This window comes from Rhinoderma darwinii, chromosome 7 (genome assembly GCF_050947455.1).
Source record: "Rhinoderma darwinii isolate aRhiDar2 chromosome 7, aRhiDar2.hap1, whole genome shotgun sequence".
Lineage (NCBI taxonomy): Eukaryota > Metazoa > Chordata > Amphibia > Anura > Rhinodermatidae > Rhinoderma > Rhinoderma darwinii.
The window spans coordinates 119,632,069-119,658,025 of NC_134693.1; the positions used below are offsets into that span (position 1 = coordinate 119,632,069).

A 25,957-nucleotide genomic window follows, 5' to 3' on the forward strand; every position below is an offset into this window, starting at 1 on the left:
TGGGTGCATGCGTAGGGGCCCAACACTTGTAGTATAAGAAAGGTACAATGCACACCAAAAAGTCGTTATCCAAAGATGGATTTTTAATATTGGTAATTATGCCAGTTTAAGTGCGACGTTTCGGACATCTCCACATGCGGCAAGCCGTCATACATTAAGCACCATTACGCGGGACCAAGGATATTACAGTGCCTGATGAAAGGTCAGAGATGACCGAAACGTCGCACTTAAACTGGCATAATTACCAATATTAAAAATCCATCTTTGGATAATGACTTTTTGGTGTGCATTGTACCTTTCTTATACTATGTGAATGCAGTTACTCAGTGAAGTTAGGCTTGAAGTTATTTTTAAGGAAACATTTCACTCTATGTTACCAAATAGTAATATTACAATTTTTCTTTACATTTTTATATGAAATGAATCACATGCAGCGAAGAACGATTTTCATTTTAATGTGTAGAACACTAGCAAAACAGAACAGTTTGTTTCACTCTTCCCACGATTGTTCGGAGTCCTTGGATCCGGAGGCTTCTCTTTATGATCCAGATGTGAATTGTATTTCTCAGGCTGATTATTCAAGCCCTTTGGTTAGACATAGCCCTGGAAAGTTGTAGAGGAAAACTTCAGTGGTAAATTTTGATGCCAAAAACCCACCAAACATCACGAAGAGTATTCACCCTCAACTAAAGTTTACGGGGATGCATAGTCGGGCTGATTGTCTTTTGTCACGGTATTTACTGGGCCACCGCCAGGATTACGCTCACTTTTCCCCCTAACACCAACCGCACTTGAGGTTTACACTCATAATCTGAAAATTGTGCACATTAACCGGTTTGTGTGTAGCTTAGAAAACACGTTTATCTACCAGTGAGAATTTATTTCTTCACATTGACAAAGGCCTTCTGTTTTTATTCGCCACTGCCCGAAACCCTGCTCTGCTACTCTCACGTTCAGCCTTTACTACCTTCTCCTTTGTACTCGAAAATTGCATTACACAATGTGTCTTTAATTGATGATTTCAAAAAGCTTCTCATGCTGTTTTAATGATGGTGCTGGCGTCCATAATTAAGCGCTGGCACATAAAATATTATGAAACTCAAAAATTATAGGTGTGAGGGAATGCACAGACTTATAATAGGGCAGCAAAGAAATGCTAATAAATAGCCATTGATCTCATTTGTGAATGAGAGAAACATTTATGGCAAAGGTTAATTCAGCAGAGTGCAGACGCAGCGTAAATGGCGGTTGCGACTTAGAATTTCGGCTGCAGGGTCCCTTTTTATAGACCCTTTGGAGCCATGTTGTGTTTGAATAGACTATTGTGTACAAATTATATCTCTATTTGGATAGCGTCCAGTTTAAGAGAATTTTTTTTCCCCTCTTTTAGAATATACTGTAGTAGCAGTAATGTCCACATTTTTTATATTAAAGATGACTGTTGATATAATTTAGTATGACAATTTGTCTATTTATTTGATCTACACATTTAAAGGAACAGTAAGCCTTTATTCTATCGTATCTTTAGAACTGTTAAAGTTATCTATTTGTGCCGGGGAGCAGTTATTTTGGGTTGGGAAGAGGGTGAATGTATTGTTTCTTAAAGGAATTAGTAACTGGAAGTCCTAAAAATGTCTTCCTCATGATGACTACTTTATTTCATATATCTCCAGTTCTCCAGGGAATGTCGTTGCAGCTCTTTCTATAAGCTTCAGTATATTCAGTATGCTCTATGTTCAAATCACCCCTGCAGAGTAGCAGTGGTTTAAATAGAAGAGGGAGAGCCGCATAGCAAAGATCAAACTGAGACAACTACAGAGGTGTTCTTCCTTAACTTTCCTCTTGGCTCAACATATCCCGAGGTGCGGCGTGAGATGAATAGTCTTGAAAAAAACCATGATCTCGCGATACTTTGTTGAGAATTGTCTATGATTTATGTGTCTATATGGGGCCTAGTTGTTGTGATGTGTATTGCGGTCCGTTAAAAGTTTTACCAACATATCGTGATAATGTATTGAATTTGTACCATGAAAAATTGGAGTTCTTAACAAAAATAGGGTGGACATATCTGTATTATAGGACCAGGTTTTGCTACCCAGAATAGAGGGGCCTGGGGTTTTTCCCCCACTTCTTGCCCTTTCCATGACCCATGGGCCAATTTTGCAACAATGCAGTTTCTCTGGAAAAGGAAGGTTTTTGCCCTACAATACCAAAGGGAATGGGACCAGCCAAGGCTGTGCCCCTTCTCTCCAAAGCCCCTTAGCAGCCGCATGGTCTGCCTCTATGGTACCTAACCCCTTGTTTAGTAGTTACAATATTGTTCAATAACTTTTATTGGAACATGGTAATCTTACATACACAATGTAGAAAACAATGATTGAAGATCTAAGCTGAGCCCATTTCAATGTAATCCAATTTAATAAGGAATATAGTAAAAAAAAAATTTTACTTTTTTTAAAACAATAAACGCATATTGACAGACAGTGGAAAGTGAGTGTGTGGGGTAAAGTAGGGTAGGGGAAAGAAAGGAAAAAATTAAATAATAAAGGGGGGGGGGTATAGTAGTTACAGTGTTAACACAAATGTCTCACAATGCAGTTCCTGATATTAACACAAAGGTATTGTGCCTCCAGTTTGGGCGTCCCTTAGGGAATTGATTTGAAAGCTTTTCCCTTTTATACTGTCACACCTCCAACAGGCACGGGTGTTTTAAACATAGAGCAGAGAATCCGTAGGAAATTTACTTGACGTCGTAGGAGATAAAATTAAGGGTACAGATGTACAGGCTGAATTTCTCATTTAACTTTTTGGAATTTTTCTATGCTGCTTTGGCAATGAGCATTGATGCTTTAACTCTTAGGATCAGTTCACACGTTGCGTAAATACAGCGGTTTTTCCACAATGGAATTTGTTGCGGAAATCCGCAGCAAGCACAGTAGCAGCAAAGTGGAAGAGATAAAACAAATCTCATCCACATGCTGCCTAAATACTGAGCGGAAAAAACGCTCAGAAATTGACCTGCGGTGCATAATTTTATTTCGCAGCATGTCAATTGTATTTATGTAAACGCTGCTTATGTGTTGCGTGTTTTCCGTATTGAATTCAATGGGGAGGTAAAACGTGCAACAAACAGTAGTTGTTGCACTTTTTAAGGCAGGTTCTCAGCGATTCCACAAAGCAGAAACTCCAGCGCAGCCTCCTGGGATGATGTTTACCCCATGTGACCACTGCAGCCAATCACAGACTGTAGCGGCGGTCACATGGGATGAAGCATCATCCCAGGAGGCCGGCCTGGATGACATCAACGGGCCGGCCTCCTGGGATGATGCTTCATCCCATGTGACCCATGCATCACAGGCTGCAGCGGTCTCCTAGGATGAAACATCATCCCAGGAGGCCAGCCTGCTAGCAGACCGGCTAAGTGCCGCAGTTTTTTTCAGGGGATATTTCGGGCGAAAAACTGCACCACAGTTTGGTCAGTTTTTTCACCCGGAATTCCCTGCGATGCATAGGATGGATACGCTGCGTGGGTTTATTTGCAATGGGTTAATGCAGTGGGTTTATCTGCAATCTTGTAAAACCACAGATAACAACTGCTGGTATCATGATGTCGTGTCCAAAAAGCAAACTCAGCTCTGTTTCACTTTTACACCATCTTTAAGCTTACTGGATTTTATCATCAATTTTAAAATAAGTTAACCTTCATGAGGTTTTGGGCATATGCACGGCATAGAGGGAGGTCCTGTGCTCGGGATCCACCTGTATGAGTCAGAGTGGAGAGCCCCTAACCAAGAGCAGCTCTGGCGGACCCAATCTGTCCAAACATTTGCATGGTCGGACATTTATTTAGGCACCTGCAGCTTCCCCTATTAATAAAGAGGAATCAGTGGGGAATTCTGAAGCCATACCTGCGGCTGCCATCTAAATGCTGGGTCGACTTCAAAACACAAAGAGGTTGTCGAGATGAGACAAACTTTTTTAAAGTGTTGGCTTGAACCATTACATGTTGGAAGCTTTTTGTGTGTTCAATCTTAACATGCAAAATGGTTGAGGCCCCTCCATTCACAACATTAACTAGAGGCAGAAGAACACATCCTGGAGCCCTTAGCAGGGACTGACTCATTCCAATAAAGTGTTGCTGATGGGCGATATCACTGGCACGTATGAGCACACAACATTTTGACATTTTGCCATGGGATCCAATAGAATGCAAATCAACAGGAACTTAGTTATGGAGATTACAGGCGCTCAGCAATGAGGTGATGGAGTTCCACGGCCCCACTACTTGGGTGTCCCCAATAAAGGTTATTGCGTCTCTCGTTTCCTTTCCAAATCATCATTCTACTCCACTGAATTGATACTGATTTAGTTACTGGCAGCAGGAATGTATGGTTTGAATTTGCACGTTTTTGTTACATAATCATCCCGGCTCATATTCCTTTACACAGTTTATTAAGTCAAATGTGATCATGGATTCCTTTCTTTTGTTTCTAGCTAAGAAATGCCATGGTAAATAGAAAAACTGGAAAGTTTTCCATGGAAGTCAAGAAGACAGTGGACAAAGGGGTAAGGTATCCATATAAATTTGGGGGTTCATGTATACAAATTGGTCTACACACATGTGCCATGTGTGAATAAGGGTTGTCCATCACTTTTACAATTGGCCAACATTTTTCTAGTTATCGACTTGGCATAAAATGGTGTAGTCTTGGGCTTCATGTACAAACGATGTGTGACATTTTGAAGAAAAGAGAATTTTTGGCTGTCTAATGACATGTATGAGTGTTCATGATTTGTATAAAGGTTTCGTAAACCATTAAATGTTGCGCACAGCAGCAGAACTGGCATTATAGTCTGGGACATTTAGTCTATTATGTGTCAAATGACTACAGTCTTGGAAACAACCACCCAAAAATGTTTTCTGGACCGATGATCTTCTCATAAAAGAAGAAGAGCATAGATAGAATATATAGGAATGAAATAGCTGGTCTAAATGGGTAGTCTTCTAAGGGAGGTGGTCTTTTGGAGGGGCTCTACTATATACCATGAGGATTACGTGTAAATGAATTGTTTATACACCTGTCATATGCACCACAACATTTATGTGATAGCTTTTCAGTTTACTGCTGACCTTTATTTCTATGCAGTAAGACCTATACCTCAATATGAATGATCATATATAGTACTTGAGTATCTACAGTTTTACCTACATATGTGCAACATTTCTATAAATAAGTTAAACTGTTGTAGATTAAAAATTGAAGGCCACAAATATATATATATATATATATATATATATATATACATACATAGGCCCTCTGTGCTCTTTTTTTGTAATTTACATATGTATGAGGCAATAAAATGTATCTATCGTTGTTTCTTTCTTTTGAAGAGACGAGTGTTGATGATGACAAACGACTACTACTACACAGACATCAAGGGAACCCCGTTTAGGTATATACCTCAGCCATATGTTGGTGTTGTTAGAATGTTTCATTTGGAACGATTGGTTAACGGGTATTATTTGTGTTTTTATTCTTCACTATTTTCAAGATCCCTGCTTACTTAAGTGAATGGAATTTTTGTTTGTATCCTTAAAACTGGTACCGAACCAATACTGATAATTTGCGAGACAATTGTCCGTAAGCTAAACAGCCTGGATTTCTGGCAGCTATCACCTGCACTGATATATTGTAGCAAACGAACAGGATAGGAGAGAAGTGTATGCTCTTGATTTGTTTCGCTCACATAGAAATGTCCAGACTAAATAGAATTGTAACACACTGTAAATGTAAACATATATTAGAAAGTTTCATTATTTTCATTATACAATGATTTAAAGGGGTTCTCTACTTTGAACAGTCTCTACTTGTTAGAGGGGTCCCTTGACAAGAAGCTGATTAAAAAGTGTCCCCCTGCTGGTACCCCCAGTGATCAATTGTAATCTGTGAGGAAACCTGGCAGTAAGTGTTCTGTTTCCCTACAGCACCACCGCAGGGGAAATTAAGCATTACACAGTACCCATTCACATGAAAGCGATGTCTGTGTAATACTGGACAAGACAGGTCCTCCAGAGTGAGAGACACTCTATATAAACGCTCTTCACTCTTGTCATGAGATAAGGATCCTGAACAGATGTCCCCCCTCTATTAACTCAGGGTATAAGAAAACGTTCCTTCTAAACTGGACAACCCCTTTAAGTGTACCTTTTAACAAAAAATAAATAATCGCACTCTTCCAGATTTCACATGTGTAGTGAAAGAACTCCATCAGATCTGTCAATGCAGCCTTGGTCTTTGAGTCTCCTTTTTCAAGTTATGTCAAGTTATAAATTTTGTGATTATATCAGCATGTTTTCTGGGCTGTCCTCCCCTCATTTCCCTTAAGGTTAATATGAGTGCCCTCCCACGGTCATGACAAACAGACCCCCCACCATCCAGAAATGGCCGTGACCCATTCACACCAAAGAGGGCAAAGAAATGTCGTTCTATGGTGATATCATTGAAGAGGAAGGTCCTGGTAGGGCATTAGCTAGATATTTCCTTGTGGAGTGTCTGCAATCAGCAAAGCTTTAAGCATGGAAGTTAAACACTAAGTTCTAATCTAACATAGCACTTTTATTACATACCCTGTAGCATACACCCTGTATTTTTTTTTTACTAATCAAGGGAAGTTCACTTCAAGCTTTATTTACATAAAGATGGAAAACCCTTTAATGGAAGGGCTGAAATTATTTTAAATAAAAAAAACTTCTGGATTGGACCAATGCATGAAATGAAACATGTATATTGCAATGTCCTTTGCCCAGGTTGCATTTTTTTCTTTCAGCTTAGGAGTAGTTCTTTCAAGAGGACATGGAAAATATTTCTTCAGAGGAAATGTCACTGTAGAAGAAGGTGAGTTCAAGTAAATATATTCAAATTACATCGTCGATAGGGATGTGCCTTGATTAATATAAACAGTTTTTGTACTATAGAATGTCATAATGAGAAAACTAAGGGGGAAAAATTAGACCCTCATGGGGCAATATACATATATATCATGCACTGTAGGCAGAATATGCATATGTCATGAGTCTTGCTTACATGACTAGGTTATGTACTGATATAACACCAAGCAAAAGGAAAATGCAGGATCCACCGGGCGCCACCAGAATGAGAAAGACTTGAATAAATACTAAAGGATGATTTAATGACCGTACAACGCGTTTCAAGGTCGATCTGACCTCTTCCTCAGGTACATACAAATGTTCACAAGGTTTGTGAACATTTCTATGTACCTGAGGAAGAGGTAGGATCGACCTTGAAACTCGTACGTTCTTTTAATCATCTTTTGGTATTTATTCAAGTCTTTCTCATTCTGGTGGTGCCCGGTGGATCCTGCATTTTCCTTTTGTTTGGCGTTATAGCGTTAGAATATCTCGGGATTGAGGTCTGCAGGTGGAGCAGCTGATTGGATGGTCGAGGATATTCCTAAATACACATCCTAGAGTTGTGCCTGTTGTTTTGTAGAACTCTGTCTGGTGAGTGCAGCTCGGTCCGCCCAGTGGATTTTCATACCCTTCTCTTTTTTACTGTACTATGGAGCATTTTTGTATTACTTAAGTTGTGTGATCGGTACAACGCTAGTAGGTATGATGTAGGACCTTGTCACCATATAGGTCCTCCAGTTTCTGGAATGTTACAGTGCATTCAAGGGACGAAAAAATACAACAATGATGAAAAGGATTTACTTGAGCACATACAGCTTACATCTAGAATCGTGCTCAAAACTGTGACAAAGCTTTCCAGGTGATTCCTAGTGATCACTGTTATACCCAGGGTCTAGTGCAATGAGGCATTTGCATAAAAGAGGCCTCTTCTTTGTAAACCACATACTGATCTGGATCCTATCACTTAAATACATCAGCTATCACTTCGGTCTCTTGCACACGACTGTTGTGCCACTCGGGCCGTTTTTGACGGCATCCAAGTGGCACCCTATAGTCTTCATGGACCCATTCACTTTAGCGGGTGAATTGGGTCCGTTACAAATGGTCCTAGTCTCCGATCCGAGAAAAGATAGAACATGTCCTATGTTTCCTCGGATCACTGACAGGACTCGGACGGCACACATGTTTTTTTTCACAGTTTTAAGCCTCTATTCAGTAAAAAAAAAAAAAAATCTTCATACTCAAGTTTGCCGTCTTACTACTAATGTCTGATCGTTGATAGCTGACAACCATAGTCAGTTATGAAGTTACAAAAAGCAGCTTATTTTCCTGTCCTCGTTTCCATGTCCTCCTTGCTCCTGTCAATCACCCTGGAGGTCCACTTCCTATCCCCCCCCCTCTAGTTTTAGAACTTACAGATCTGTGCAGCCGCACTGCCATGTTGCTTTACTGTTACTCTTTTTTCACCGTATTGTATATACAAGGAAGTCCCTCAGCTATTGACAGCACAATTTTACCTTGGTTATCTCTACATATGTAATGCACAATGTGAAGTGAAAAGTAATGATATAACATTTTAATCTTCTGCTTGGATTGCTCCAGGTTTACATGATCTAGAACACCCTGATGTTTCCTTGGCCGATGAGTGGTAAGTTTAGTAGCTAGTATTAAGCTATCAGAAGTGGTTTAATACATATAAAATATTGATGGACGACTAACAATTTCTTATTTATAGGACTTACTGCAATACCGACCTGCACCCAGAACATCGGCACCTCACTCAGTTAAAAGCTATAAAAAAATACCTCACAGGAAAAGAGCCATTATTGCATTGTAAGTCCTAATCAAATGGGGAATCATCATTGTCCTCCGTGCTAACATTGACTTGCCTGTAGACTTCACTTCTATGATGGAGATCTGTCTGGTGGTCCTATTAGGCCACATCTTTTAGTATTGTAGGAAAAAAATCTGCATGCAACTACATTGTCAGTCTCATTCCATTCATATGATCAGGATGGGTGAAAGACACAGTTAGTTCTTAACGTAGAACATTTGTTAAGAACGGCTGTTAAATCCTTCCCCCTCACAGGCCCTAAGGAAAATGGTGTTCTGAAGACCTTAAGTTTTCCAGGATTAGGAAAAAAAATAAAAAAATGTATCCAGAAACTGCACCACTCTTTGTCCGTGGGTTGTGTCTTGTATTGCAACTCATTCCCAATGTTAAAGTTAAATTAATACCAGACATAGTCTATGGACATGTTCTTGCTGTTTCTGGGGGAAAAAAAGTAGATATTTTTTTCTTATCATGGACAACCCCTTTAAGATTGCATTTACTGAATGAAAAAGGTGGTCATATACAAGCTCATAATTCGAACAATCCAGGGATGAGAAGTTAAACCAATATTCATTGCATCTTATGGGACCAAATATTGCTTTTGGCTGAGGGACATCTGGGTGCCATCAAACATTGACTAGATCAGAAGTGATTGTTAATCTAGCCTTGTTCCTGTCTCTCAGGTATATGATTAATGGGGTTTTGCAAATTATTTAAAAAATTTGCCATGGTAGGGGGAATGCAAAAAAAAACAAAAACATTGCTCTCCTCATGGATCCCCGACGTTCCAGCACCACCACTTCCGTTCCTCCCCGCCACCGTGTATGTGCTTGTGTACCCACATGATTGCTGCAGCCAATTACTGGTCTCAGCGGGTATACCGGCACAGGATTGCTGAGGCCAGTGCTTGGCTGCAGCGATCACGTGGGTAAACAGGCACGTCATCACTGCAGGTATGTCAACAAACAGCGGCGGGGAGGAACAGAGCGATAAAGCTGGAACGATGGGGATCTGTAAGGTAAGTAATGGCTCTTTTTTTTTCTACATCCCTCCTACATTGGCCAATTTTTTAAGTACAGTAGTTTTTTATTGCTCACTATGGTCTTTCTGGTACAGGTGACAAGGAGCTTATACAAGAGGTTTTGTTTGATGCTGTAGTCAGTGCTCCGCTGGAAGCTTACTGGACCAGTCTGGCACTAAACAAATCAGAGTGAGTACATGTCATTTTGTAAGGAACAATGTAACCCTGTTATAAAAGTCAATGTAAATTCATTGAAAGCCAAGACATGAGGCCAATGAGATTACTAACATCTACAGGGTCATATTTTCCATTACGCCAAGAAGCACATGCCTATGGGTCGTCGAGCAGAACCAGTCACTTAGTCCTCATTGTCGGGGTTGGATTATAGCTCTGATAGATAGAATACTTAATCATTTACATTGGCTAAAGAAGATCAGCCTACAGGCCCATAAGATGTATGTCTGATAGTGAACATCTACAATCACTTTTCTATTACTATACTATACTAAAGAACTAACAAACTAAAATTATAAGCAATAATATGAAAATGTGCTGTCACACATATCAACATGGCAAGACATACATGGTGCCTAGTATGATCATACCTACATCAGTATAAATCTACATATCCACTCAAATTATTGAGCCAGAGGAATTGGGGCATTGGGTATTCTTTAAGGGGCTTTACATTTTTAACAATTGTATTTGTTTCCTCCAGAAATTCAGACAAAGATGTAGAAATTGCTTTCCTGGGAACACGCACTGGACTAACTCGTGTCAATCTCTTTGTGGGACCAGAGCAGCTCACTTACAAGTAAGTAATAATCAATGGCTGTGTCCTGGTGGTTGATGGACAAATATTAACTATTGTAGCTTAACTTAATGCAACACTGAATGAAGAGTCTATTTTTACCTCATTGTGAAACCCATTTTTAATACAAATAGTTTTGAAAAAAAATGGGTTCTACATTTAGGACCCTTCGCTATTACTCATAGCAGAGAGTGTCTTTAAAGAGTGTCTCCCATACATTACATAGACTATGTATTGAGAACTGTAATACTTTACTTCCCCTGTGGTGGCACTGCAGGGAAATGGAACACTTGCTGCCAGGTTTCCCCACAGATAACAGCTGATCACTGCAGATCTCAGCATCAAGTACCTGATGATCAGCTTATCAAGAAGGGATCTTTCTAACAAAGTGGACAACCCCTTAAAAAATCTGCTGAATGGGAATAGATAACAAAGCTACACATATGTAATTGTCGGGCTCTGGTCCCTTACAAATTAGCTGAAACTCTAACTAGAGATCCTGCAACTAGGAAAGTCTTAAAATATAGTTCGGATTCCCTAATGTACATTCTGCATTGTATGATATTATGACTTTCAGATGCTCTGCACCCCAGTTGTGGAATTCTCTCCAGCTAATTTGTTTAATGCCAGCTTTCTTTGTTTGGTTTTCTATGTTCTTGAGTTTAGACTGAAATGTTGCTTATTCTCCTTGACCTTGAGCTCAGAACACAGCAGTTTTGTGTTAGGTTGTTTGTAGAATTCACTTAGCTGCTTTGAATGCAGTACTCTGTGGTGTATTGCTTTGGCTTATCTTACCATCTGCTGTAAGTCACTGGGCCACATTCCTACAGATGTAGAAAAATGATTTATATGCCTCCAACACAAGAAACGGGAGAAAGACAGATGCACTCGGTTAATATCAAGCTAACCATAAATGAGCTTGTCTATTACATATAATTTCTTCTTGTCTATTGTGACCCAATACTGGCCATGGGGCTATGGCCATAGAAATGGCACTATCAACAATAAACCGAGGCTCATAGATTGGCAAGTCAATAATGCCCATAAGTGTCTTTGTACCAATACCCATGTGTCATATGTATCTGACGGAATTTGCAAAAGAGCTTCCAACACTAATGTGATAATAGCCTAACAGTGACAATGCTGCATAGAAGTATAATCAATGTTAAATATATAAAACAGCATAGGGATCACTTATCAATAATGTCCTGTCTATGACACCTTATACGGGGAGGTGTAGCTAGGCTTTACTTCACACAGGGAAAAGATTTATCTAAATAGCCTGGCCATGACAGAGTGGCTACCTGGTACCTCCCTTGGTATCCTGCACCCAAGCCACATGCCCCGCCAGTACCCCTAAATACGCCTCTGTTATACAACACAATAGTTCTTATCACATCAACATTTTTTATATTGCTATATTTACAGCTATTTAATTCTACATTTTAAAGCATAGAGGTGGTTTTGGTTATATAAATAAAAAAAATTAGACTCTGTTCACATCAGCGTTCTGTTTCCATTGTTCATGACGAAAGTAACTGAGCGGATTCATGACAGAAACGATGGCGTGCGATGGAACCCTTTGACTTTAATGGGTTCCATCAGGTTTCTGTCATAGTTAAAAAAAAAAATTCTGGACAAAATAACGCTGCATACTGCGCTATTTTGTCCAGCAAAAATGACAAAGGCTCGCATTAGGAGCCACGATCACAGATGTGAACAGAGCCATGTATATATATATATATATATATATTTATATATATATATATATATATATATATATATATATATATACATATATATATACACTACCGTTCAAAAGTTTAGGGTCACTTAGAAATTTCCTTATTTTTGAAAGAAAAGCACAGTTTTTTTCAATTAATATATCATTAAATTAATCAGAAATACACTATATACATTGTTAATGTGCTAAATGACTATTCTAGCTGCAAACGTCTGGTTTTTAATGCAATATCTACATAGGTGTATAGAGGCCCATTTCCAGCAACCATCACTCCAGTGTTCTAATGGTACATTGTGTTTGCTAACTGTGTTAGAAGCCTAATGGATGATTAGAAAACACTTGAAAACCCTTGTGCAATTATGTTAGCACCGCTGTAAACAGTTTTGCTGTTTAGAGGAGCTATAAAACTGACCTTCCTTTGAGCTAGTTGAGAATCTGGAGCATTACATTTGTGGGTTCGATTAAACTCTCCAAATGGCTAGAAAAAGAGAGCTTTCATGTGAAACTCGACAGTCTATTCTTGTTCTTAGAAATGAAGGCTATTCCATGCGAGAAATTGCCAAGAAACTGAAGATTTCCTACAACGGTGTGTACTACTCCCTTCAGAGGACAGCACAAACAGGCTCTAACCAGAGTAGAAAGAGAAGTGGGAGGCCCCGCTGCACAACTGAGCAAAAAGAAAAGTACATTAGAGTCTCTAGTTTGAGAAATAGACACCTCACAGGTGCTCAACTGGCAGCATCATTAAATAGTACCCGCAAAACGCCAGTGTGAACGTCCACAGTGAAGAGGCGACTCCGGGATGCTGGCCTTCAGGGCAGAGTGGCAAAGAAAAAGCCATATCTGAGACTGGCTAATAAAAGGAAAAGATTAATATGGGCAAAAGCACACAGACATTGGACAGAGGAAGATTGGAAAAAAGTGTCATGGACAGACGAATCGAAGTTTGAGGTGTTTGGATCACACAGAAGAACATTTGTGAGGCGCAGAACAACTGAAAAGATGCTGGAAGAGTGCCTGACGCCATCTGTCAAGCATGGTGGAGGTAATGTGATGGTCTGGGGTTGCTTTGGTGCTGGTAAAGTGGGAGATTTGTACAAGGTAAAAGGGATTTTGAATAAGGAAGGCTATCACTCCATTTTGCAACGCCATGCCATACCCTGTGGACAGCGCTTGATTGGAGCCAATTTCATCCTACAACAGGACAATGACCCAAAGCACACCTCCAAATTATGCAAGAACTATTTAGGGAAGAAGCAGGCAGCTGGTATTCTATCTGTAATGGAGTGGCCAGCGCAGTCACCAGATCTCAACCCCATAGAGCTGTTGTGAGAGCAGCTTGACCGTATGGTACGCAAGAAGTGCCCATCAAGCCAATCCAACTTGTGGGAGGGGCTTCTGGAAGCATGGGGTGAAATTTCTCCCGATTACCTCAGCAAATTAACAGCTAGAATGCCAAAGGTCTGCAATGCTGTAATTGCTGCAAATGGAGCATTCTTTGACGAAAGCAAAGTTTGAAGGATAAAATTGTTATTTCAAATAAAAATCATTATTTCTAACCTTGTCAATGTCTTGACTATATTTTCTAGTCATTTTGCAACTCATTTGATAAATATAAGTGTGAGTTTTCATGGAAAACACAAAATTGTCTGGGTGACCCCAAACTTTTGAACGGTAGTGTATATATATATATATATATATATATATATATATATATACATACATATATATATATATATATATATATATATATATATATACATATACATATATATATATGTATGTATATATATCATTTTTTTAATTTATAAAAATAATTTATAAAGTACAATAATATTATAAACAATTTTGTAAAAATAATATATATAATTTAATTTTTTTTCTTTTCTCCTATTTTGATTGCCAGTAAAACTTCTTCTTGCAAAGCTTTTCAAAAGACCACCTTTTTGAGAAGACTAAGTTCTGTGTATTTTGCCCTCTTCTTTGAGAGGATCACCCCCCCCCCCCCAGAAGACCATTTATTCACTACAATTTTGAGTGATCATCTAATAGAGGTTTCACTGTAGACTATACAGTACTATTTAGATCTGCAGTAGTGACCTAATGCCTATTCTAACTCGACTGAAGTTAAAGGGTTTGTCAGGGTCATTTAAAAAACTGACTACATGCAGAGGATGTCATAAAATAACAAAATACGTATTACTCATCTGGTAACTACACCGCCACTTCAGTGCCACCAGCCGGTATCTGTTGCTGTCCAGCAGGGATGACGTTACGTCTACCCACACCTGACTGCTGCAGCCAATCACTGTGCTCAGCGGTGATGATAGCACGGTGGGCACATAGCTGCTGAGGACAGTGATTGGCTGCACTGGTCACATTCAGGTAGTCGGAAAGTCATCACTGCTGGACAGAAACAGAGACCTGAGGGGGGAGCACCATTGTGGCGGTTATGGAGTGGCGGGGCATTTTAGCAGGTGAGTAATAGATATTTTATTATTTTATCACATGTCCTGCTTGGAGCCAGTCTTTAAAATGTTCAGGACAACCCTTTAATTCTTAATTTTTTTAGTCAGTCCACCTTTTTAATTACACATATGTTGCAATATTGTGATTTGGTCGCAATATTTGGTCAATTCATAGATAAACATAATTTAGATCACCATACTTTTCAATATGCAAAAAAACAAGATTGATACAAGATGCATGATAAAAAAAAATGCTCATATTCAGAGTTAGAGATGCACATGTGTTTGGTGTTCTGTTCTAAGCCTTCGTTTGGACCTTTCTGGATCTAAATATATGAAAATAGAAATCCTTTTAATTAATCTCTGTATTTGGGCAGATAAAATTTCTACATGACTGCATACGATAAGGTATTTCTGCAACCTTAGAATTGCAGGCAATATAGAAATGTGACTTGTTGATACCTTGTTAGGAGTAATTTGATGAAGTTGGGGGGCTAAGGCCTCTTGTACCCGGCAAAGCCCTACACGGTCGTGGATGGAGTGAACCATAGGTCCTTGATATGAACCCAAATTGCACTCCATGTGCAATTTGAAACATTTTCCCTAGAAACAATGCTATGGAGAGTATATTTGTGATGTTTTATCTGTTTCGCATTTGCCATTTGATCTTATTTTATTGTTCGTAATGGAACATTTATGGTTATTTTTTTATTGTGCCTTTTGCTACTGTTTATTTTGAAGTCGTGTTTACTGTATTCTTACAAAAGGAGTAACAAAACTATTATTTTCCTTCTGTTTCAAGAGATTTTCTTGCACCTGAGGATAGAGAGAGTACATACAATGCCGACCACTTTCCCTTGTGGTACCGCCGAGCTGCTGAGCAAATTCCCGGAAGCTTTGTGTATTCCATCCCTTTTAGTACAGGTCAGTAACTATCAACACACTGGATGATGTTATGTATATATTTGTTTTGCCATTATATTACTAATTATATACAGTATTTATACTAGTAATTTGTAATACATGTCAATGGAAATTCATTGACATGCCTGTAAAAAATATTGGTATATACATGATGTCAGAACCTGATGATTATACAGAGATGAACGGCACCACACTGGCGCTACTTATCTCTTCCTGCAGAAGCCATCTGTTGCAGGTCACCTTTGCAGGAGGTTCCTTCTTCTATGCCAATTACTGATTGACCTACAGATGTAGCCATCTTCATCTTGACTCTTAACGCATTAAATACACAGTGGCAAGAAACTTTAACTTGACTTTTTCAATGACTTTATCAATGGCTTTTGTGGTGTGATGTCACGCTGCAGCAATTTATCAGTCAAGATAAAGATGGCTACATCTGTGCACTGCATGCAGTACTCCTACTCTTTTGATAAAGAGGTCTGTCAGCAGCTGAGGTTTGTATTATCAGGATTAATGTATCCCCCGCTATAAATTATAAGAGTATAAGCCTAACAGACACGAAGCAGCTGAGCGCTCACATGAGCACTTCAGCTGCTTCGCTCTAGCGATTGGTGGGGGTCTCCGTGCTCGGACCCCGACCAATCCAAACTTCTGACATGTCACTATGACATGCCAGAAGTTTGCCGAATGTTTAGCTACACTTTAACTGGCTTCTTATGAAATTGTCCCTGGTGTGTCTGAGATTCTGAAATTAGATTGTGAGTCCCATTGGGGATAGGGATTGATGTGAATTGTAAAAATTTTTGTACAGTGCTGTAGAATATATTGGTGCTATATAAGCAGTACAAAAAGTACTTTCTGCAATTATAATCACGGTGTTACTGAGAGATTATTATTTTGACCTATGGCAGAAGTCATCATGAGTCTTAATATAAAACTATTACAATTCTTTTTATAATTTCGCTCGATTTTTTGTATATGATATCTTGAATTATTTAAAATTTTGAATAGAAATACACTATAGCTCTTCTATGCTCATCAATAGCTACAACCAACACATGATACCCAGAACCGACCACACAGAATTCACAAACCAACTATCTAAAGTTAACTTGACAATATCCATCACAGCCATCCCAAGGTTGTATTTTCGACTTGATTGCACATAACAAGAACATCATCTTGTTTGTTTCAATTGCTTTCAGATGTAACATATTTTTTTCTAAAAGATTTAATTCCAACATTGAAACTTGTACAAGACAGTCTCCCTGGTTTCGGGTTAGGGAAGGTAATAAAAATTGGAATTTCAAATCTTCCACATTTGTTAAGTCCATTTATGAATGTTTTCCAAAAGAAATCGCAACCAGAGAGAATTCCACTGCAGACAAGTTATTGACTTCTTTGCCATATTTCCTCAGGGTGTCAACTCCACATTTGTTTTATTGCCTAATAGACTCATTCTGCTTAGAAACATTTCACGCAACATGGGATCATCATTAGTGGCAGATGTATTCATCTCTCTATTGTTGTCTGACTGATGGGCTCCAGCCTTGTAGACCATGACTCCAGAACTCCTAATATAAATGGGATTCAGATATTGCTGGTTTTGTCCTCATTGTAATATTGTACCAGAGTATGTCTGAGAAATTTTTACATGGAAACTACATTATCCTCTAGTCCTCAACATTTTCTTTTCATTAAAAAATTTCACACAAACATCATCTGACTAAACGTTGTCCATAAAATATAAATTTCAAGTCAAATTTACATCCAACAAATTATTAAATTGCGTCTGCTATCTTACCAGAATTTTTTTTTCCTCCTAACACTTTCTCATATTCATTGCTCCATGTGTCTTTTATCTGGACTCTCATCCTCCTACTTCCTTCTTATAATCTCTTCAAACACTACAGCTGCCGGCCTGTTACTCATCTTCCACTGTGACCCGTCTCTTGTCTTATATCCTAACAACATTCACACATGATGCAGAATATTTTCTCAATCTATTAACCATCTGTGAGGTTATGTGTCCTCTCACAATAACATTTTAAGATCACACAAATGACCCAAAAACATTCAACGATTGCAAAAATGGACGCAAAGAATGGTACAGTCTCTCCATGATGACTGTTGATATGTTGTGAATGGTGGCAATTCTAAAAGATAGATATGCTGGATATTGTAGATATAAGAGTAAATGTCCAGTTTGAGGCCAAAGATCATACACACGGTTTTGATGCAGTTTTTGGCTCAGTTTGTTTTTTTAGCCAAACAGAGTAATGGACACAAAAAATATGAGATGCATCAGTCTTTTCTTTACACCATTCCTTTCTTTCTCATCCACTTCTGGCTTTGGCTAAAAAAAACTTTGATGCTGTTTTTGGTGCAGTTTTTGGCTCCGTTTTTTTTAACCAAACACAGGAGAAGAAACAAAAGCGAGGCATCAATATTTTCTTTACACCTTTCCTACCTTTTGGATCCACTTCTGGCTTTGGCTCAAAAAACTGTGATCCTGGCCTAAGGTGGTTTAAGAGTTTAAGATTTGTAAGACTAGATTCTGTTTTGGGGTTTATGTTCTTTTTGGTGTTAGAAAAAAAAAGAAAAAAAAGACACAAGAATGCTCCCCTAGGTTAGGATCGCTCACATAGTTTTCATGTCATGTTTGGCAATTTTTTTTCAGCCAGGCACAGGAGTGGACACCAAAAAAAAAGGAGATGCGTTAATCTATTCTTTATATACTTTCTTCCTCTTAGATCCACTTCTGGCTTTGGCTCAAAAACTGCACAAAAACCTGCATCAAATCTCTATCAAATCTCTGTGTGTAATCTTGGCCTTAGGGGGATATCCGAGGGTAGATACATCATACATTGATCCATGAAATCAACAGTCCAGTATAGATACAGCAATAATGGTTCTTAACAACATGAAGGAAAATGTATATTTTCATGGCCTCCAATGCTACCCCAAAATTCAGATTGTAATTATTCTTCGCCCGTTTAGGGAAACTCCCATTTCCATACAGTATTCTTCTATATAGGAAAAAAGTGCAATGACAAAACATATGGGTACCATAAATTGTAAGTTATAATGTTGGTCAATGTGGAAGTTTTATAGGTGTAGATGCTGATTTGTAGATTGCTTTAACTGCACATTACATACAAATAATATATGTTTTATCATCATCATGTTGTTTTTAGATTAAAAATTATGTGCTGATTAATTTCTTAATATATCTTTATAGCGATCAGAGCTCCGTTTTTCTAAAACAGAGCTCCAAATCCCTTGCATAGATATAGATTTAAAAGATAACATGCTATCTGCTGCAGCTGCCACTAGAGGGAGCTTAGGAGTTCAATGTATAACAGTATGCAGTAAGCTCCTTAGCTCCCTCTATTGGTGGGTGCAGGCAGACAGTATGTTATCTTTTATACCTATGTCTATGTCTTTCTGGACAGATTAGCTCTGTGTCAGAAGAACTGAGCTTCAAATGGTACAAAAATATATTAAGAAATGAAGCAGCGCAGAATTGTAAACATATTTAGTAAAAAAAAAATGGTGTTTAATGGTGGACATTTACATTTAGTGTCCTTCAAGAGCTATAACTGACATGAATATAATGCAAGAAGACATCACACAATGTTATCTTTTAATATATTACTATATTATTCATTCATAAATATCTACCATGGATTCCTGCCATTAATCTAGACACTTTTTATGAGGCTTCAAAACCCTGTCTACTGACTTCTTAACGTGTGTGTATATTAGTCAATACTTGATAATACTATCAACTTGTCCATTAAGATGTCTGATCTTTATATAATACAGAACATGTAGATCTGGTCCTGGCTTCTCTCAATAGGATATTGTATTTTATGTTTCTGAGACATTATTTTTGGAAAGAGCATAATACAGTATAAAAATACACCAAAAAATGTACGCATTCAAAAATAAATTAATACCATAACCTTCCCCTGTGAGAAGCATCCTAACTCAGGACGTTGTGTTCATTGCATCTCATCATTAATATAATTTATTCATTGTAATGGAAATATATGCAATTCATTGACTACTCTTGGCTTGTTCACCGGTACTGGAACACTTAAGTTTGGTGGACAAGGCACGGAGATTCTTGGTTGAAATGCTACAGTGCAAGTTGAAATTAGACAGAGGGGCTGGATTAGTTCCCGAAAGCTGACACAAAATGTAGATTTGTTATAAAATGAGAACAGAATATTTTTGGGCATGGGCCACAGGTCCTAGCCAGCAGTAATGAAACTCATTCAGAGGTTCTCCCGTCAACTGGCTGGAATTTAGTGCTGCCCATTGACCTAAAATGAAATGAAAAAACAACTTTCAGACATGACAACATTTTTGGGATAATAATTTACAGCATTTCTTGGTCTTTGTGAAGAGAAAAGATGGGATGCAGCAACAATATCTGCCGAATAATTTCTTAACTTCTCACACAAATAGAGTAGATCTTTATTCTTGGAGTCCAGTACAGAATAACCGTTTCCAGAAAATATATTATGCATTAGGAGGCTTAAGAGAATGCTACCAAAAACAGACCTCACAGTGTCTGTTTCTACAAGACTTGTACACACAAATCTTTATATGTATTTTTCAAGTGTTATTAGTATAAAAACAATAACCCAGCGTACAGTACCTCATGGGAGTTGTGCTCGGTATAAAGTTGTATTCACAGTTGCATTGGAGGCACCATTCGGAGCCTCTGTTGGCAGCACCATAAGATTTGATGGCAAGAATATAGCTTCATGCAGTGCTGGTTTTGCCATAAAAATGGTGGAGACCGTTACAAAACTACAACGAATCTCATTATAAGTCAATGAGTTCTGTCGGGTGCTTTGGGATCCGTCAAACAATGAATCCGGCAAAGCTATTATGAACATAAGCATAGATGTGAATAGTGCCTAAGTGGTATATCTAAGCTGGCCACAAACTTGACATTGCTGCTGGCCAACATCTGTATCCCCCGAATCTGACAGAAAATTGCACGCTCAGCTCGGCCAGGTCGGGAGAGGGAAAAATCCATAATGCCCGATTCCTCTTTTTCCCAATATCTGCCATTGGTGGACAGTCAGAAGGTCCCTATACACCATAGATTGTAGGCTGATCCCACCGAAATCAGCAGGCTTGGACAACTTTTATCTCAATTGGAGTTTTTCTGCCTATTCAGCCAGTACAGTAACACTTGAGATTTGGTTGTCAACTACAAACTGAGAATGTATTATTAATCCCAACTCCATCATTATTTATGAACAGGTTAAATGGCCCAGTAAAGAACCCTGGGGTACTATACTTATGTGCAATAATTTGTCTCCTATTTGAGCATGAGCCATTTTAAGACTACACTTTGGATGTAGTTTTTTAGGCCATTTTGCATCCCATTAAAAAAGGTGTGTTTGTGTGGCATATTATCAGATGCCGTGGAAAAATCTAAGTATTTGTCATCCATTGCCAGTGTCTGTCCAGATTCCTGTTCACCTTTCATGACGCCATGCTACTGACTATATTATTTCATTAAACAAAGTTTTTAAAGTGATCTTTTCTCAAAATCAGTTTCCATATATAGATGTTAAACTTACTGTTTTGCATTTGTTACAGAGTTTGCCTGGTAAAGTTTTGATTTAGTCTGTTTTAGTAAATAATTGTATTCCCCATAAAATACCAATTTTGGATCATCTTTTTTTATAATTCTGCATTTTAAGTTTCTTTGTTATTCCTTCTAGAAATGTATTAATAAATTGACAACTGGGTGTTACCATTCCCCTTTTCAAAGGGGGGTGTCTGTACACTGTCTGAGAATCTGAGCACTGATTGGACAATGTCAGTCTGTGTAGGGACACACCCTCCAACTGGTAACACCTAGTTGTCGATTTATCCATAGATAGCAAAATGTAAAGTTCTAAGTAAAGATGCTCCAGAAATATGGGGAATACAATTATCAATAAAAATAGACATGTCAGAAGAGGTGAAAAGTCCTATTTAAATGTTAATTTAAACTGAACCGCTGAACCTGATGGGTTCGGTGTCAGCGGGTTCTGCGTGTCTCTGACACGCAAGATCCACCTGTTATCCATCACATCTAAGTTATGAACTTAGATGTGATGGATAACAGGTGGATCCTGCGTGTCAGAGACACACAGGACCCGCAGTCCCTGAACCTGTCAGTCCCGCTGACCTGACAGATACAGGATTTAGCGTAAGATACAGCTGCTCTGTATACAGAATACAAAGCAGCTGTATCTCAAAAAGTTAAAATCATTTTTAATAAAAACGAATTATAAATTATTGTAAACTATTATTATATATTATTGCACCAAACACACTGATTGACCTTTTTATTAAGAAATAAAAATAAAATAATCCCTTTCAACGATTTACATAGCCTTTAATGACCATATTATAGGTAATATTGTTGTTTTTTTTATAACTGAATGCTTTAAAGTGTATGGCCACCTATAAACAACAACATTTTACAGTTTATACATAGATCCGATCCACATAAATGTTGTGTAACATTGCAAAAACATGACATTATTTATCTTGCAAAGGTTCTGATTGGCATCCTAAATTGTAGTCCAGAGCCACATTCACAATTCTGCTGGTTTCTATTATAAACAGTCGACAAGCTTGTTGACAGGCACACGCTAACAGCTTGGCGGAGATGATATACCGCAATTATACAATTTTTTTTACATCAGTATTGTACTGTACTTGGTGTAAAGATCAGAATGCAAATAGCCAGGGCAGTCTCTATGCAGACACTAAACAATTGCAATTATTTCCCTGAACTGCAATTGCTATTATTAATGCTTCAGAGCTGAAATCTCTTGACATTATCTGTTTGTTCAGTGTCTGCATAGAGACTGACTATTCGGGCTTCAGAGCTGAAATCTCTCTTCATCTCTTAAGTCTGAATAATTGTGAATGCAGCTAAGGGAAATAATACATCATTAAACTTTAGTGCAAGTAAAGAAATGTATTTTTTAAGTTACTTAATTGTATATATTGATTGTAAAATGTAGTTCAAATGTGGACGTACTCTTCAAAAACCTTTGTATATTTTCTTTAAAAATGTTTAAATTATTCAGTTACTTACAAAAATCTAATTTCACAATTAAATACTACATACCGTTTAAACTCATAAAGCATCACTGTAAACTTAATTTTCTTATACACTGACATCAAATTGGATTCTTAATCCTTATCAAAATGCCATAAATCAGCCTTGTTTAGAAATATCTGCATTTCTAAAGACTATTTTGCTAAATTGTAATGTTTAAATAGAGAAAATTGGTTAGTATTTTGCAACTGTTAATGGGCAGGGCTTGCAATTATCCAGCATCTGGTGAGCTGAAGTACTGGTTCCTGGGTCTTGTCTTCAAGAACCGCATAATAAAATCCCAGTCTTCAATGTTCTCATTTCAATAAACTTTTGATTCTGTAGCCAAGACATCTCCATTTGAGAATGTCCAGATTATCGAGAGGATGGTGTTGTTAAATAGATATAATGTTTTCATAATTTGGCCAAGTAGACTTTTTGTAATATAAATCACGTACAGTACAAGGAATCAGCCAAAGGCCAAAATGTATGGAGATGGGCCCGGACCTCATGTCACGTCAAAATTCTCACTGTACTACCAGTCATTAAATTGAGTTTAACAACTTGTGTTTCTGCAATGTTGCAATAACTCAGAAGATCTTTAGTATTTTTGGAACATAAAGTTACAGATGTGCAGAAAAGAATATAAACTATTGGTTTAGTAAATGCCGCACCATTATTATAAGATTATAATTTAATCTAATCTAGGAGATTAGGTCTTGTTTTATCTCATTTGTGCATTACATTCATATATGTATCTCTTAATCATACAGGGGGAATTGTATCAACCTTTCTACGTGAGTTTTCTGGCGTAGAAACGTCGCAAGAGGGTCCAAAAGTCACAATTTTGCTGTTCAAATTGTGACTTTTTTCATACGCCGCCCTCGCCACTTTTGTGGGGCCCATGGCTTTACAAAAGTAGCGGGGTCACAGTGCCCCAACACATTTATGGAAATGTATGCCAGAATACGGGCATGAGTTATACTCGAAATCTATGCCAGCTGGCATAGATTTCACTCTATGGGGTGTAGCCAGGTTGGGCCTCCTACCTTGCCCCCCGATCAGACTACCTACTACCTGACCAACCCCCATTTCCCCATAAGACATAAATAAAAAATGAATGCCTACCTCACCGCTCATCCTCTCGTCTCCAGGTCCCTTTAGCATGATACGGCTCATACAATGTACTGACGCTGTATGCGACTCAACACTGATGACATTGAGTGCTGCGTTGCATTTGGACCTTGTATGAGCCATGCTGGAATGTTGAGGGGACCCGGAGGGGAGAAGAGGAGCAAATAGGTGAGATTAATATCTTTTTTTAAATTTTGTGTCTGATTGAGGGGCAAAATGGATGGCGGACATTGTGCCACATTATGGTGCATGGCCAGCGGAAAGATGTGATTGAATTATTAAGAAGTGTCTTGCCTGTTAATAAATTTGTTGCATCTTACTCCAGCGGAGCAGATGGCTAAGAGGCTAAATAAATATGCCCCACAGTGCCTGCTATTTTGTGAGTTTATTTGACTCTTTGTTAATTCCTTTGTATCTTGTAGCTGTAACCAATAATAATTGTGCCTAACAATTCACTAGAAAACTGTTAAGTCTAATGCATCAGGAATACTTGATACCCAAGAAGATGCCTAGAGAATGCCCTATCTTCACTCATCAAGGCAATAAAACTGTGATGTAATCAATTGTCGTGAAAGTTAAAAACTGCCAAAAACAGAAATAATAAACATAAAACTGGTCACAAATCTTTCCATTTGCATTCTTAGTTAAACCAATCACCACTTGGTATCAGTTATAATCAACACTTAATGCACATGTGACTTGTAAAGGGTTAATCAGCTTTCCACACTAACTCTCATGTACACCTATCACATTAGGCTAAAAACGAGTTAAGCAGCCCCCAAAACCAGTCTACACATCCACACAAAACGGTGCCACCTGGTAACACACAAGTACACACAGGCACACACTGAATGTGTCTAGCATTAACCAGGTTAACTACTAGCACACTGGCATTCAGAGGATCAACACAGCTATGCAATGCTTTTTATCTTTGAGGTTGTAGTAAGGGATACATTTATTCATTTTAATTTTTAATATAAAATAAATACAGTGCTTAAAAAGGTTACAAAGACTATAGCATAACAAGTACAACAGTTATAAAAAGAAAAAGGAATAAAATAAAGAATGGCAGACCTATTAATAATAGATCGGTGAAAGATCCTACTGAGCCGAACAGTTTGAATTTGGACAAAACGGTCGCATCTCCTGTGTCTGACGCCATTGGTCTCTTGACATAAGATTTTAAAGAGTCCCAGATAGACCCCTTCATCCCTCTCCTTTGTCATGTAAGAGAAGGAAGGCTAATTAAATACTCAAGAGAAAGGTTGCCGGACATAATTCTAGCTTATCTCATATCTTCTCATAGGAATCTCCCAGTGAGATAATATGAACAGTAAATTCCAAAGCATATATTTTACCAAACTAAGCATATCAAACATGGACAGGAAATATTAATATTTTGAACCAATATGTTATTCTGTGGGTTACAAAAGCCGAAAATCTCTCTGTTTGAGACAAGAGATGCGGCTAATCTCTCTGATCACAAATAAATAGCTGGGTTGACAGGGATGGCTTTGAAGTATTACATATTCCTTTGAACTTTATAGAGGACTTTAGACATTTTTGGACCTATGAGGGCCCTGTAGACAAGCAGTCTACCCACATATGCATTCACCTCCCTCTGTTTAACACCTCTATCTGAGCTGGGACCCCCACAAAGGAACATATGCTTTTTGTATTTGTTTGCAAATTAATTTAACCCATTGGCACTGCAGTCATGTTTTATTAATGTTTTTTCTCTCCGTCTTCCAAAAGCCATACCTTTTTTTATTTTTTCATCAGCATGAGGGCTTGTCTTTTTGCGAGAAGAGTTGTCGTTTTTAATTTCACCATTTAAAGTATCATATAATGTACTGGGAAACTGAAAATACGTTCTTTATGGGGTGGAATTGGAAAAAATGTGATTCCTCCATTGTATTTTGGGTTGTGTTGTTATGGCATTCACCGTGCGGTAACAACAA

At 38.2% G+C, this 25,957-nt stretch overlaps 1 protein-coding gene across 2 annotated transcripts in view; it reads left to right on the forward strand.

Moving 5' to 3' along the window:
* CACNA2D3 (calcium voltage-gated channel auxiliary subunit alpha2delta 3) overlaps nucleotides 1-25,957 on the forward strand; it is a 753,617-nt gene that overhangs the window by 554,391 nt on the left and 173,269 nt on the right. For both annotated transcript variants that reach the window (XM_075833901.1, XM_075833902.1), the window contains 8 exons: nucleotides 4,495-4,566; nucleotides 5,393-5,454; nucleotides 6,829-6,896; nucleotides 8,534-8,579; nucleotides 8,667-8,764; nucleotides 9,882-9,975; nucleotides 10,505-10,600; nucleotides 15,612-15,733. In XM_075833901.1, coding sequence (XP_075690016.1) covers nucleotides 4,495-4,566; nucleotides 5,393-5,454; nucleotides 6,829-6,896; nucleotides 8,534-8,579; nucleotides 8,667-8,764; nucleotides 9,882-9,975; nucleotides 10,505-10,600; nucleotides 15,612-15,733 — 658 coding nt within the window. The remainder of the gene's footprint in view (nucleotides 1-4,494; nucleotides 4,567-5,392; nucleotides 5,455-6,828; nucleotides 6,897-8,533; nucleotides 8,580-8,666; nucleotides 8,765-9,881; nucleotides 9,976-10,504; nucleotides 10,601-15,611; nucleotides 15,734-25,957) is intronic.